The following is a 14,725-nucleotide window of genomic DNA, read 5'->3' as shown; positions in this document are numbered from 1 at the left end:
AAAAGGTGGATAATTGTACAGACAGATAAGTGCCCTTTGGAGAGATGTTGCTGTCGGCTGCTGCCACAGCTTCAGAGTGGCGTTTTAAATTTTGTGTGCCACAGCATAGCAGAGTCATTGGCGTTTTAGTAAATGTGACATTAGCGCTCTAGAAGTTAGTGCCAAACTGATGTTAAATGTGTCATTGGAAAGTATGGCAGGGTTCTTCCTGCCGACTCCCTTAAATTGTGCGTTTACGCACACTTTACATTGGGACCACAGCTGGGACAAGAAAGGTTAAACTTCCCTTCCCCACCTGTGATCTCAATGGAACTCAACCCCGCACACCTGGTGCTCTTGTTAGCCTAATTTTAGCAGCAGCCTTCATTTTCTTTGTGCAAGGAATGGAGGGTAATTTGACCAAGTGGCTTCCCACCTGAGACAGCTTCACCATTTCTTTAGGAGAACAAAGCCATGCCCCTTAAAACCAGGGCAATGTGTTGGTTATGAATATCATCTGTTACTGTCAATGGGAATTCAGTTGGATGAGGGCCTAAAGTGTTGATTTGATATAATTGAGTTGCTTTAATTGGGAATAGGTTTCATTAAACTGGACAAAAAGTCTGCTGAAATGCTGTTCCACATGATACCAAGTAAGTCATTATCCTTGTTTTTGTTGCTGTTTTGGCTCAGATTACATTTCTATAGAGGAATCAGCCCTTACCTGAAAACAAAAGGTAGCAGATTTATTGATGTTTTTGTCCCTGGGTTCTTTTTTTAAAAAAAATACACCCTGTGAATTATGCTTTTTCATTTCCGTTTAAGTATATTGCTGGCATCGGGGGGGGGGGGAGGGGAGACACACCATAAGAAAAGAAAAATAGATGCAACAATTGTGATGTGAAGACTTCTAGGGTGCATTCATTTCTGAGCTATACAAGGATGAATTGCTCAATGGAAAAGCATTAAGCAAATGTTCATGATAGTTAGCTGGGAGCTCAAATACATTACAGGACGCAGAAGGGTCTAACCTTGAAAAAGGTAGGCATTAACTGAATGGGCAACAGTATAAGTCATGGGTAAGCAAACTAAGGCCTGGGGGCCGGATCCGGCCCAGACAGTCTGGGAATCAGCGTGTTTTTACATGAGTAGAATGTGTCCTTTTATTTAAAATGCATCTCTGGGTTATTTGTGGGGCCTGCCTGGTGTTTTTACATGAGTAGAATGTGTGCTTTTTTAAAAAAATGCATCTTTGGGTTGTTTGTGGGGCATAGGAATTCATTCATTTTTTTCCAAAATATAGTCTGGCCCCACATAAGGTCTGAGGGACAGTGGACCAGCCCCCTGCTGAAAAGGTTTGCTGACCCCTGGTATAAGTGATAGTCATGGATTAGGGCATAGCTGTCAACTTTTCCCTTTTCTTGCAAGGAATCCTATTTGGAATAAGGGAATTTCCCTCAAAAAAAGGAAAACATTGACAGCTATGGATTGGGGGGGGGGGGGAGAGTCAGGTGTCAGATCAAGCAGGCAAAACAGGGTTTAAGGCACACAACACCCTCCTGCCTGATAAATGTGCCAGCTTCTTAACTTATGGCTTACTCAGGGAGGAATTTCATGTGATAAATCCCCCCCACTTACTTTCTTATTATGTAAAGCAATGGGGGGGGGGGTGGAGAGAATTTGTTTAACCCTTTCTTTCTTGGCTATTTGTCTATTCAAAAGTGTGCGCACACACCCCCACTCTGTTTTTCATCCCAACGGATAAAAGGGAGATTTGCCTGGGTTTGTTTTTTGTTTTTTTTACTTCTTTGGAGGGAAAGCAACTTTGAGAGAGGAAATACCGTATTTTTCGCTCCATGAGACACACTTTTCCCCTCTTAAAATCTAAGGGGAAATGTCTGTGTGTCTTATGGAGTGATGTGTGGCCCCTGGGGCTGGGGGGGGACCCGGGCTTCCCCTGCCAGCCCTGACCTGCTCTTTGGGGCTGGGGGTGGGGGAAAGCCAGCCCGGACAAGCTCCTGAGCAGCTGTGGGGTAGCCCACGAAGCCTCCGCAGGGCAGCGGGGAGCCTTCATGCCGCTGCCCTGGGGAGGCTTTGCGCGGCTATCCCTGGCTTTTGCATGAGGTGGGGGAAGGGACAAAGCAAGGCTCTCTCACTTCCCCCACCTCCAGCAAAAGCCCCCAAGAGCCGCATATTTTTTTTCTTGAATTCCCCTCCCAAAGAAGTAGTAGTTGTTGTTTAGTCGTGCCCGACTCTTCGTGACCCCATGGACCAGAGCACACCAGGCACTCCTGTCTTCCACTGCCTCCCGCAGTTTGGTCAAACTCATGCTGGTAGCTTCAAGAACACAGTCCAACCATCTCGTCCTCTGTCGTCCCCTTCTCCTTTCATCCAACATCAGGGTCTTGTACAGGGAGTCTTCTCTTCTCATGAGGTGGCCCAAGTATTGGAGCCTCAGCTTCAGGATCTGTCCTTCCAGTGAGCACCCAGGGCTGATTTCCTTCAGAATGGATAGGTTTGATCTTCTTGCAGTCCATGGGTCTCTCAAGAGTCTCCTCAAGTAGGTGCGCCTTATGGTCAGGTGCGCCTTATGGAGCGAAAAATAGGGTGACACCTACTGTACCTGAAGCCCTCTGCACCAGCTTTACATGACAAAAGCAAGCCAGGATAGGGGTGTGAGAATGGAAGGCCTGTGCAACTGCATTGTAAGGCAGTGCTGAAAAAGTATACCAAGCAAGGCTTTTTTTTTCAGCTGGAGCACACGGGATCTTAGCTCCAGCACTTCTCATCATTGCCATTCTAAGAGAACAAGGGTGAGCTCCAACACCTCTTTTTTTCCTTCTGATTTGGATGTTTTCTCTTGCTCCGGTGGGTAGGACGCAAACCAATGGATTCAAGTTTCAAAAAAGGAGATTCCGACTAAACAATCAGGAAGAGCTTTCTGGTGGTAAGAAGTGTTTGATAGTGGAACAGACTCCCTCAGAAGGTGGTGGACTCTCCTTCCTTGGAGGTTTTGAAGCAGATGATGGATGGCCATCTGTCTTGGATGCTGTCTTGGACTGTCTTGGAGCCAGTGTGGTGTAGTGGTTAAGAGTGGTAGACTCGTAATCTGGGGAACCGGGTTCGTGTCTCTGCTCCTCCACATGCAGCTGCTGGGTGACCTTGGGGTAGTCACACTTCTCTGAAGTCTCTCAGCCTCACTCACCTCACAGAGTGTTTGTTGTGGGGGAGGAAGGGAAAGGAGAATGTTAGCCGCTTTGAGACTCCTTTGGGTAGTGATAAAGCGGGATATCAAATCCAAACTCCTCTTCTTCTTTAGTTGAGATTACTGCATTGGCAGGGGATTAGACTAGATCAGGCTTCCTCAAAGATGTTCTCCAGATGTCTTGAGACTATAATTCCCATCATCCCTGACCACTGGTCATGGGAATTGTAGGCCAAAAACATCTGGAGGGCCGAGTTTGAGGAAAACCTGGACTAGATGACCCATAGAGACCCTTCCAATACTACGATTCTATGATTCTCTGTTTCCAGAGCATACAGATTCTCAAAATTATTCTTACTTCCATGGAATGCTCTGTCATTAAATTTTCAGTTTTATGCATACTTGAGAGATAAGCCCCAATGTCTCAAGCTATAAATGGCCCACTGCCATTTTAATAATAACAATAATATATTATTTATACCCCGCCCATCTGGCTGGGCTTCACCAGCCCCTCTGGGCGGCTTCCAAAAAAATATTAAAATACTGTAATACATCAAACGTTAAAAGCTTCCCTAAAGAGGACTGCCTTCAGATGTCTTCTAAAAGTCTGGTAGTTGTTGTTCTCTTTGACATCTGGTGGGAGGGCGTTCCACAGGGAGGGCGCCACCACCGAGAAGGCCCTCTGCCTGGTTCCCTGTAGCTTTGCTTCTCACAATGAGGGAACCGCCAGAAGGCCTTCAGTGCTGGACCTCAGTGTCCAGGTAAAACGATGGGGGTGGAGACACTCCTTCAGATATACTGGACCGAGGCCGTTTAGGGCTTTAAAGGTCAGCACCAACACTTTGAATTGTGCTCGGAAACGTACTGGGAGCCAATGTAGGTCTTTCAAGACCGGTGTTATATGGTCTCGGCGGCCGCTCCCAGTCACCAGTCTAGCTGCTGCGTTCTGGATTAGTTGTATTTTGTTTTAGCTACACCAGGCATCCTCAACCTCGGCCCTCCAGATGTTTTGGGACTACAATTACCATCATCCCTGACCACTGGTCCTGTTAGCTAGGGATGATGGGAGTTGTAGTCCCAAAACATCTGGAGGGCCAAGTTTGGGGGTGCCTGATCTACACTGACTGTTCTAAGAGGATGAGGAACAACTAGTTGTGTGTTATTCCTAGTGCTTTTAATCTTGTAGTGTTCAGTAGGCACTAAATATCATCATTGCCGTCTGTTCCTGTTAATTGAAATTAGCTGGAAAGCTCTATTAAACGTCCCATTGCCTCCTTAGACCACCATCTTTTTGATGTTTTCATACCGAGGGCTGTGTCCGACTAAGTGTTGCTCGGAGTAGACCCATTGAAATTAAGGGACCTGTGTTAATAATGTTCATTAAATTCAGTGGGCCTATTCTGAGTATGACAGCTACAACCCAGTGACCCAGATAGCTGAATTCTGCCACATCGTGGTTTGTTTCCTTTTCAGACCAGAGTCTGTTCATTATGGTTGTTCAGCAATAGCAGTGAAAGTCTGATCAGCTGTATCATCTAAAGCAGCTTTTCTCAACCTGTGGGTTCCCAGATGTTGTTGAACTACCACTCCCATCACCCCTAGCTAGCAAGGCCAGAGCTCAGGGATGATGGGAGTTGTAGTCCAACAACATCTGGGGACCCACAGGTTGAGAAACGCTGATCTAAAGTGATCCTTGCACTGATGTTTCAGCTTTTCCATAAGCAGGATAAAACAATGTGAGATACCAATTGTGAGGACTGCATTTGATCCTGTCATCCTACTTGCTTTGCCTTTTCCATCCTTGGAGGATTGCTTTGCAATAAGACTTTTCTTATTTCAAAATGGCTCTGTAAATGATCTTGCTTTTCATTCAACTCTGAGGTTTATAACTATGACTGATTCACACACGCAGTGATGTGAGGTGATATGAATGTTGGGTTTGTGGTGGCACATCGCTCGACGTTGCAGTCATCAAGTGATAAACATGTTGAACCAGGCCTAGGATTTTAGCTAATTTATAGCCAAATCCCATTCGGGTTTACTCACAAATATATCCCAGTGAGTCTAGTAAACATTAGACTCTAGGATTTCTTTCCTGGTAACCATACTTAATGATAAGAACTTATTTTTGAGTACACACATTGGATCCAATGGAAAAGGGTCCTACCAGAAGTCTTTTTAATTACACATTGATGATTATTTGTGCTGCTGATTCTTTCACAATCCCACTTACAATATTAAATGTAGCTGAAAAAGTTTTATAGTGGTTATACTGCTTCATTTCCAACCAGCACATCCTGTAACTTCCTGCTTAAATCCCATAACTTTTCAAACTTCAAATGTTCTGAATATATATATGTGTGTATATATGCACTGTAGTCCCTCCAGACATCAGTAATGTGGGAGCATTTGCAGAACAACTAATAAAGCAGAATAAATCTACCCCTAATTTCACTAGTACTGTCTCAAGAACCTGTTGCAGCATATATTTGCAATAAAACACAAATGTGAATGAGTTAAATGTAACTCATTTAACAAATGTAAATGAGTTAAAATCCAGGTGTTCTTTTTTAAAAAAAGAAAAAGAAAAAAACTTTAAATCAGTGCATCTCACACTTTTTGCGATGGCAGAACTCTTCACTTCAAACAAAACTTCAGTGGCATCCTTGAAGAAAAATATTCTATTTTATTGTGTTTTTTTGGAAAAAGGTGGAGGGGAAAGTTAATTACAGAGAGAGAGAGAGAGAGAGAGAGAGAGAGAGAGAGAGAGAAAGAGAGAGAAAGAAAGAAAGAAAGAAAGAAAGAAAGAAAGAAAGAAAGAAAGAAAGAAAGAAAGAGATAGCCAACCAGAGCTACAACTTTTTAAAGCTGAGATTTTGAAAAACATTGCTGTCAGTCTTCTCATCTCTTCTGACGGGACAAGCCTTCATTTGGAGCCTGTCTACATTTGGACATCATTTAGCTTCTCTCCCCTAACCCCCACATTCTAATTAGACTGGAGTAGTCCGCACTCACACATACTTGAATTGGTATAGGAGGAGTCTTTACTGTTTGTTCCCTTCTGTGTTTGTCCCTGCCTTCTAATTAGTTGATTTTGTTATGCCTATTAAATATTGACAGGGCATGTGCTGTGTGCACACCTTGGTGTTTTGCTTTTTTTAAAAAAAAATAAAATCCTGCTTGTGAAGTGTCCAAAAGCACATGGTCAGGCAATAAAAACAAAAATCAACATTGGTTAGCTATAACTAATTCTTTCCAGTAGTAGAATGCAATTTTTGGCAGGAATCTCAGGTGAGATACCCATACAGTGGAAGTTACTCCCAGTAACAGGCACCACACAAAAGCAGGAGAAGATTCAGATAGTTTACTGTTGCAGAAGGTAAGGCTCAGGAATTCTGAATGTAACTATGTACAGCTTGCAGGCTTTTGCAGATACAGATAGATACAAGTACAAAGTAGCTCCGTTGATCTAAATAAGTTGAGCAATTCAAGATGTGACACTGACAGACAGATACTACTGCGCTGATATGCATTAATTACAGATATAGTTGGGGCACTGGGCCGTTACCATAGCAACTGGCTTTGCTAACCTTGCACCTGCAATTTGCTCATCCATGGGATGATTTGCGCTCATGAAGGAAATCAACTCCTTCTCGTGCCCAGTTACTCCTACAATTTTATAACTGTTCCAGATAAACAAAGAGGTCCTATGGCTGGGTCGGGATGGCATGGGGATGAGGGACCAACTCCCTTCTCTTGCGGGGGCCCAATTAGTGCCATTGCCTTCTGTTAAGAATTTGGGTGTAATCCTTGACGCCTCCCTTTCCATGGAGGCGCAAGTTACAGCAACAGCCAAGGCGACATTTTTCCACCTTCGCCGCATCAAGCAGTTGGTCCCTTACCTTTCCCGCCCCGACCTGGCCACAGTGATCCATGCGACGGTCATCTCCAGGCTTGACTACTGTAATTCGCTCTATGCGGGGCTGCCCTTGAAGCTGTCCCAGAAACTCCAGCGGGTACAGAATGCTGCAGCAAGGCTCCTCACGGGGTCTCTGCCATGGGAGCATATTCACCCAGTGCTTTTCAAACTGCACTGGCTCTCGGTAGAGTACAGGGTCAGATTTAAGGTGCTGGTTTTGACCTTTAAAGCCCTTCACAGCCTAGGACCCTCATGCCTATGGGACCGCCTCTCCCGGTACACCCCACGGAGAGCCTCAAGGTCCATAAATAGCAACACCCTAGTGGTCCTGGGCCCCAAGGAAGTTAGATTGGCTTCAACCAGAGCCAGGGCCTTTTCAACTCTGACTCCGGGCTGGTGGAACGTTTTGCCTCATGAGACCAGGGCCCGGCAGGATCTGATTTCTTTCCGCAGGGCCTGTGAGGCAGAGTTTTTCTGCCTGGCCTTTGGCTTGGAGCCAATTTGATTCCCTCCCTCTCTTTCTTTTTTCCTTTCCTTCTCCTCCTGCAATGAGGCTACATTTTATTATTCTAATGTTTCAATAATTTAATGTTGTATTTTAATTTTGTTTTTAAGTTGTAATCATTCAACTTATTTTTATTATTGCTTGTAAGCCACTCTGAGCCCGGCCTTGGCTGGGGAGGGCGGGGTATAAATAAATATTATTATTATTATTATTATTATTATTATTATTATTATTATTACTTACTGTTAAGTGAGTGGCACCTTTACCAAAAGCAAGCTCATAAAGATATTCTTTGCCAACTCTCAGACCCCCTTTGCCTTATTTTCCACATCCTTTATGCACTGGATATGAATTCCCAAGTAATGGGTTGTTTTCTGCTCACTTCTCCTTCTGTTTGGTCTCACAGACAGCGTAGAAGATGAAATGGAAATGGCCACTGTGCGGCATCGACCCGAAGCCCTCGAACTGCTGGAAGCACAGAGCAGATTCACAAAGAAGGAGCTTCAGATTCTGTACAGAGGGTTCAAAAACGTAAGTGGTCCTGGTTGACCCTGCAGAAGGGGTCAGCCATCTCCTGATGTGAACTTGCTGGTACTTGAGTTCACAGGTCAGCCATGTTGCGTGGCGAGTTCCCGCCTCCCCCCAAATGAAGACACAGGACACAAGAATTTGAGTTAATGGGTCAAATTAGGCCATAGCTTTATTGATTACAGGAATTGAGCGGTATTGGCTTAGGCATTGGTCCTACAACTAACCGGCCTGGCCGGTGAGGGTTAACCACCAGTGGGAGGAGTCCTGCTGAGGCACGCCAACTAGGACCTCCCCTGGGGTCACCGCATGGGGGCGTGCCATGGGCCCACACCTCCATAGGCTTAGGACAAGGCCACGCCCCCGGAATCCTTTACCGGACTACCCTTTATTTGGGAGAAGGTGATGAGACTCCCTCTCCCCCTTCATCAGCATAACAATAGACTGTACCCCCACCAATGCCTACCGCCCATACCGTGGAGTTGTGACGGTTTGCTACGAGGTAGGCGAAAACCAAATGGCTGGAGCCAATCTGCCAGATGGAAAAATTCCTACCATGCCCCTTGAAGGTGACCAACCGAGGTTCATAGCAACGTCAGAGAACCTAGCCTAAAGTGTGGGAGGGTAGGGAAAACCGGATCAGCTGTGGCGTGGGAAAGAGGGAGGTCCTCGGCCGCGCCAGACCTAAGTAGGTGAGGCCACACCCACCCCACACCCACCGATTGGCTGGCATGGGGTATGACGCGGCCGAGGATCAAATAGCGCCGAGCTATCTGAGCCTATCCACAGCCATTTCTGGCTGTCGCTAACTGAGGGAACAATGCGTATTTTGAAATCTGGGTTGGAGGTATACATAGTGGACGAGCTATGGATGTGTTGTAATAAGTGTGCGATTTGCATAGGGTAATAATTTAAAATTTACACGGCAGGAACTAATGTACAAAGAAGCGGAAATAATGAAAAGGAATTGAAGAGCTCCAAATTGCCTGATAAGTAAATAGCTACTGAGAGGAGCTGTGCTAGAGTTGAGTAATGCCAAAGCTTGAGGAATTTGGAGAATTATTATTTTTTCAAAAAAATAGTTTTTACATTGTAATTGAAAAATAGATTTAATAGGGTCTTCAACACCACAGGCTTTTGAGGCTGCCTCCAGCGATGTTCAGCTTCCCAGTCCTCAGTACCATTGCTGATGAATCATCGGCAAGCTGCCATCACAGTAGGGGACCGCCATTTTGTAGCTGGCTTTCCTGTCACCTCCATTTGCTGCAAAATGAAACTGTGATTGCCGCAGTCATTAACCTTTCAAGCCAATGGCGCTGTGGTGTGCCTTGTACAAGTGGCACTTCACAGTAAATTGCCCAGACTATCAAGCAGCCGCTCTCGGCATGCTGCCTTTCTTTCTCTTTGGGCCATTGATAATTTTCGTGCAAGTTTTTCTTTTTTGAAGCAGCTTTTATATTTCCACACACTTCCCTTCCCCAAGTACATGTTAAATACTTAGGGCCCTTCCAACAAATTAAACCTTTCATTTCTCTTCTCAGTAGCATAGTCACTTCTAGAGCACATTGCCTTATCCTTTCAACACTGTAAATATCTATGGTTTGCAGAATGAAAGCTACAGTAAAACCTTGGTTTTCGAGCGTCTTGCAAGCCAAACGTTTCAGAACCCGAACGCAGAAAACCCAGAAGTAATTGCTTCCATTTCCCGGAAGTTGAACGGCTTCTGAGACGCGTTTCTCAATTTTCTCAATTGAATTCTCCAACTGCCCATTGCGCCTCGGTTGTCGAATGTTTCGGAAGTCGAATGGTCTTCCGGAATGGATTACGTTCGACAGCTGAGGTTCTACTGTATGCACCTGTTTTTGTCTATAAGCGTCCTGGGTGTGTTCAAAATGTTACCACATTTTTAATTGGAATATAAAATGGGCAACCTTGTTCAGGGAAGTTTTTAGTGTGTGATGTTGCATTGTGCTTTTACTGTTTTTCTTGGGAGCCACCCAGATGGACAACATAATAATAGTAGTAGTAGTAATAATAATAATAATAATAATAATACGGCAAGTGCAAGCTGAAGTGCATCAGGAGAGAATGGTTCCATTTAGCGTCTTCCTGAGTCTGACTTGTAATGCCCATGCATGTTTCCAAGCTGGAATAGTGCTTTTGAAGTTGTTTAGTCTTTTAGTCATGTCCGACTCTTCGTGACCCCATGGACCAGAGCACGCCAGGCACTCCTGTCTTCCACTGCCTCCCGCAGTTTAGTCAAACTCATGCTGGTAGCTTTGAGAAGACTATCCAACCATCTTGTCCTCTGTCGTCCCCTTCTCCTTGAGCCCTCCATCTTTCCCAACATCAGGGTCTTTTCCAGGGAGTCTTCTCTTCTCATAAGGTGGCCCAAGTATTGGAGTCTCAGCTTCAGGATCTGTCAATCCAGTGAGCACTCAGGGCTGATTTCCTTCAGAATGGATAGGTTTGATCTTCTTGCAGTCCATGGGACTCTCAAGAGTCTCCTCCAGCACCAAAATTCATAATAGTGCTTAGAGGTGTACTTTTCAGCAGAAAGGTTTCATGCTAGTGGGTACACACACATGTCCTCACACATCCTATTTCAAAACGTAAGTGGCAAACCCAGAAGAAATTCAAAAGTTAGACATGGCAGCTTTAGAGTTTCCCTATCTCAATTTAGGAAATTCTGCAGTTGGCTGATGGGTGCACATAGGTTTGTAGACTTGCCCCCCCCCCTTTTAATAAAATATTTTTATTAAAGTTTTCTATAATATGTGCAATGTCTCTTTTTTCAAGTTTCATTTTCCATAGGTCAGTTTCATTTGTTGAGACATTAGGGTTACCTTAGGAAAAGGGGGAAAGAGAGGGGGAAAGATGAGTGGGGATGGGGTCGGGAGGCGATGTTTCTGTTTTGCTTAATATATGTGTGGGGTTTTGTGTCAGCGTCGCTTGTGCGGGTTCTCTTTGCTGTTCGCTTGTGTTCCTTTGGTGGTGAGAGAAATTGGGGTTGGCCTAGGGTGCGGTTGCTTGTTTGTGATTGGCTGTGGTGAACTTTGTTTTCGTGAGTGCAGTGGGAGACTTGCAGTTTGACCTATTTTATAATAGCTAGCCTTACCCAGGGCAGAATGTTGATAATGAAAATAACTTGGTGAGAACTAATGTTTCACTGGAAAAAAGCACAGGCAGCCATGTTGACCTACAAGAAAATGTCAGAAATCCATATTAGGACATCTTTACTTGGCCAAGCGAAATGTCCCAAAATCAAGTTTTGAGTTCCCCAGAGCTAGGTATTAAGATATAATGAAGGGTTTGAGTATTGTTAAATCTTCTTAATACTAACTTACATTGTCCTGAAGGTGGCAATACTTATGTCTCTTAGAGGGCATCCCAGGAATTGTAGGAATCATCAGATCTCCCTCTACAAGGATAGGAGCTCTAAAGTAAGATGAGATGAAGTCATTCTAGGGGCATGTCAAGGATGTGCCAGGAGACTCTGTGAATCTGCAGAATCCCCAGACCTTCCATTCCCCTGACACATGCCTAGAAAGGGGACAAATTGTGTTAGTCATTGATTCCAATAAGAAGGCAATGTTTTTAAAAACCCAAAGTGGGAAACATAAAAGGGGAAATGCTCCACTACGGACACACACAATGACGACAATGTCCAGCATTGCTTTGAGAAAGACTGTTCATCTGCCTTCGGTTCTTTTTGGACTGCTCCTCTATTCTCTGTTGAATATTTTCTTTCCATCTTCATATAAAATGATGACACCGCCAATTGGGAGAAGTAACTAATGGCCACAAACCAACAGAGTTAAGCATATTTTAGCCCAGGTACAGTGGTACCTCAGGTTAAGTACTTAATTTGTTCCGGAGGTCCGTTCTGAACCTGAAACTGTTCTTAACCTGAAGCACCACTTTAGCTAAAGGGGCCTCCTGCTGTTGCCACGCCGCCGGAGCATGATTTCTGTTCGCATCCTGAAGGAAAGTTCTTAACCTGAGGTACTATTTCTGGGTTAGCGGGGTCTGTAACCTGAAACATATGTAACCTGAAGCGTATGCAACCCAAGGTACCACGGTATAGGCAAACTCAGCCCTCCAGATGTTTTGGGACTACAACTCCCATCATCCCTAGCTAACAAGACCAGGGATGGTCAGGGATGATGGGAAATGTAGTCCCAAAACATCTGGAGGGCCGAGTTTGCCTGTGCCTGTTCTAGCCTATTGGTTTCACTGGATTTAAGCAGACACATAAACAGATTATAGCCAATGCTATTATAGCCTAAATCTGTGATTACTTGGCAGTGCAGCTCTTGCAAACTCAAAGACTGATAATTGTTCACACTTCTGTGAAGAAAGTTGTTTTTCGTTGTATGGTTACTGAGGTGCAATAAATACCACTGATTGCCATGAACATTCGCACAGTTGCAGTCAGAAGAACACTGTTACTTAAAATGCTTTTTATAAATATTTGCAATGAAAAGGGTGAGCAGTGGCAAACTGACTGGCTCTGGCCAAATTTCTACACTGGAAAGGGTTTTCTTAATTCTTACGATACTTCTTTGTGGGGGGGAATGTATATATGGTAGTATAGATCACCTGCGTGGGGCAATAATAAAAGGATTGTCTGGATCCCTAGTCCCAAAATACGGGGCTAAACTGTCGGAATTCAAGCCTATATCAATAGTAACTGGCAACTCTCCAGGCACCAAGCTTGATCTCCTGTTGACCTCCCTGTCTGCATTCCCCAGCAAGATCCAGGCTAGGTCGCGATAGGCGATTCTTCTCAGCGTGAGAAGAACACCCCCCCCCTCTTTCCTGCCCCCCCGGCAGGGGAAAGAGATAGACAGAAACGTATTTACATGCCTTTATTTCTGTCTTTGCAGCGTTACAAAAAACATGACTGCTCTCTTCAAGCTCCAGCAGTCGAGTGACAAACACCTCCTATACTTCCTGTACAAGAGCAAAAGGAAGAGCTCATATTACACACCGAGCTAATTCCAGTGCATTGCCCTGTGAAATGACTGTCCCTCTGTTTCCCACGGAACAGTCCCAACATTCCATCATGTGATGTTTTCAAGCTAGCAGTTCGCAGCTGCATTGCATCCATATCGTAACACACAAGCAAGAGGGAGCCCCCAGCAAAGTTTAAAAAGTCACAAGCAAGCGGTGTAGCATGGGGATTTAGGCTGTTAAACCTTAATATCCAGTTTAGTCCACTACCACAGCTTCTCCATTTCTACCTCTCTTAGCACTGAACAGACCATGCACCTTAGTAAGTTTAAAAATGCTTTACTTACCAAGTTCCAGAGCTTAGGTTCATCCACACAGCAAGTAACACAGGCAGAAATCTTAGGATGCGAAATATACTGAAATAGCTCTAAGCACACAGTCTGAACTTGTAGCCAGCAAGCTCAGGCACATCCTACCTCGGTGAGTTCACACGATGAAAGAAGAGCAAACAAGGAGGAAACTTAATTTCCTTCCTTTCAAGTGAGGAGTATAACCTAGCTGAATCTAGGAATACAGGCATCTCGCCATTTTTGTACAGTCAGCATGCTCGCAACCACTGAAATGTGCACCATTTTTGGCACTGCAACGGGACCGGCCTATGGTGTCTCGCTGGCAAACGTTGTGCCTCAAACATAACCCTCATCTAAATGAGGAGTTGCTTGTACAGATCTGTGCCCTTAACCGCTTCATGCATTAACCATCACCAAGCATGCTGGTTATATTTGATTGCAATTTCCCACATCTTCGGCACTTTCTCAGAAACAACAGAATAGTAAATTCTCTTTACCATTTTACAGATAGAAACATAAGAACACAGTTTAAAAAATATGCATTCAATAAAACAAAAATGGGCTGCCATAACTTTTACTGCCTAATAAATATTACACAAGCCATATTGGGAAATAGGTAAATTGTACATGTGAAGTAAATTCAGAGAGGTACTGTGCAGTACACATGAAGATACATTGTTGGCAGAGTTGGCAAGCAACTCAAAACCTATGCAGAGCAGAAAACTAAAGAAACTTAGATGACTTAGCATAGGCTCTACAGTGGAAGCTCGAGTTGAGGCAGCTGCAGAAGTGATTCTTCAGGTAACTTTTTGTGCTGAATAAGTTGGATCCTCCTAACCGAGGGTCCATGTTGCGCGCTGCCCCGAGACTCCCCCCAACCAGCCTGGAGGCGTGACTTTGCCCCGCTCAGGAACGGTGGTTCCACGATCACGCCACTGGCTCTTAGCCAATTGGTGTGGTGGGGTGATCGGGGCTTTATTATTTAAATGGCAGCGTGAAGTGGGGAACCCCTCCTGTTTCATGCTGCTGAACACCCACGCACCTGTTGATGGGTCTGCGTTTGGCCTTGCTTTGGACTTGGGTTGGTCGCCTGTTTTGGATTGCGGGCCGGGCAGGAATTTTTTCCAATGTGGCAGATTGGCAGTGGCCACTTGGTTTTTGCCTACCTCTTAGCAATTGTCACAACTTTGTAAGGTTTGGAGGTTAGGCACTGGTTTAGGGGGATGTGGAGAGGGGAGGTGCGGCCATCACCTGCCCCTCCGTTTAATAGGGTATTCTGTTAA

General features: G+C 44.8%; 1 protein-coding gene across 13 annotated transcripts in view; it reads left to right on the top strand.

The window, feature by feature from the left end:
* The window catches only part of KCNIP4 (potassium voltage-gated channel interacting protein 4), a 437,188-nt gene that overhangs the window by 390,683 nt on the left and 31,780 nt on the right, over positions 1–14,725 (top strand). For 12 of the 13 annotated variants that reach the window (XM_081207936.1, XM_081207941.1, XM_081207937.1 and 9 more), the window contains one exon: positions 8,015–8,139. In XM_081207936.1, coding sequence (XP_081064062.1) covers positions 8,015–8,139 — 125 coding nt within the window. Of the gene's footprint in view, positions 1–282; positions 633–8,014; positions 8,140–14,725 lie in introns of those variants that run through there. The other variant, XM_081207943.1, reaches the window with a different exon arrangement.

The sequence above is a fragment of the Podarcis bocagei genome, assembly GCF_964188305.1.
Source record: "Podarcis bocagei genome assembly, chromosome: 9".
Taxonomy (NCBI): Eukaryota; Metazoa; Chordata; class Lepidosauria; order Squamata; family Lacertidae; genus Podarcis; species Podarcis bocagei.
Note: the sequence above shows the minus strand (reverse complement) of the source record. Positions and strands in the feature narration are given on the sequence as shown.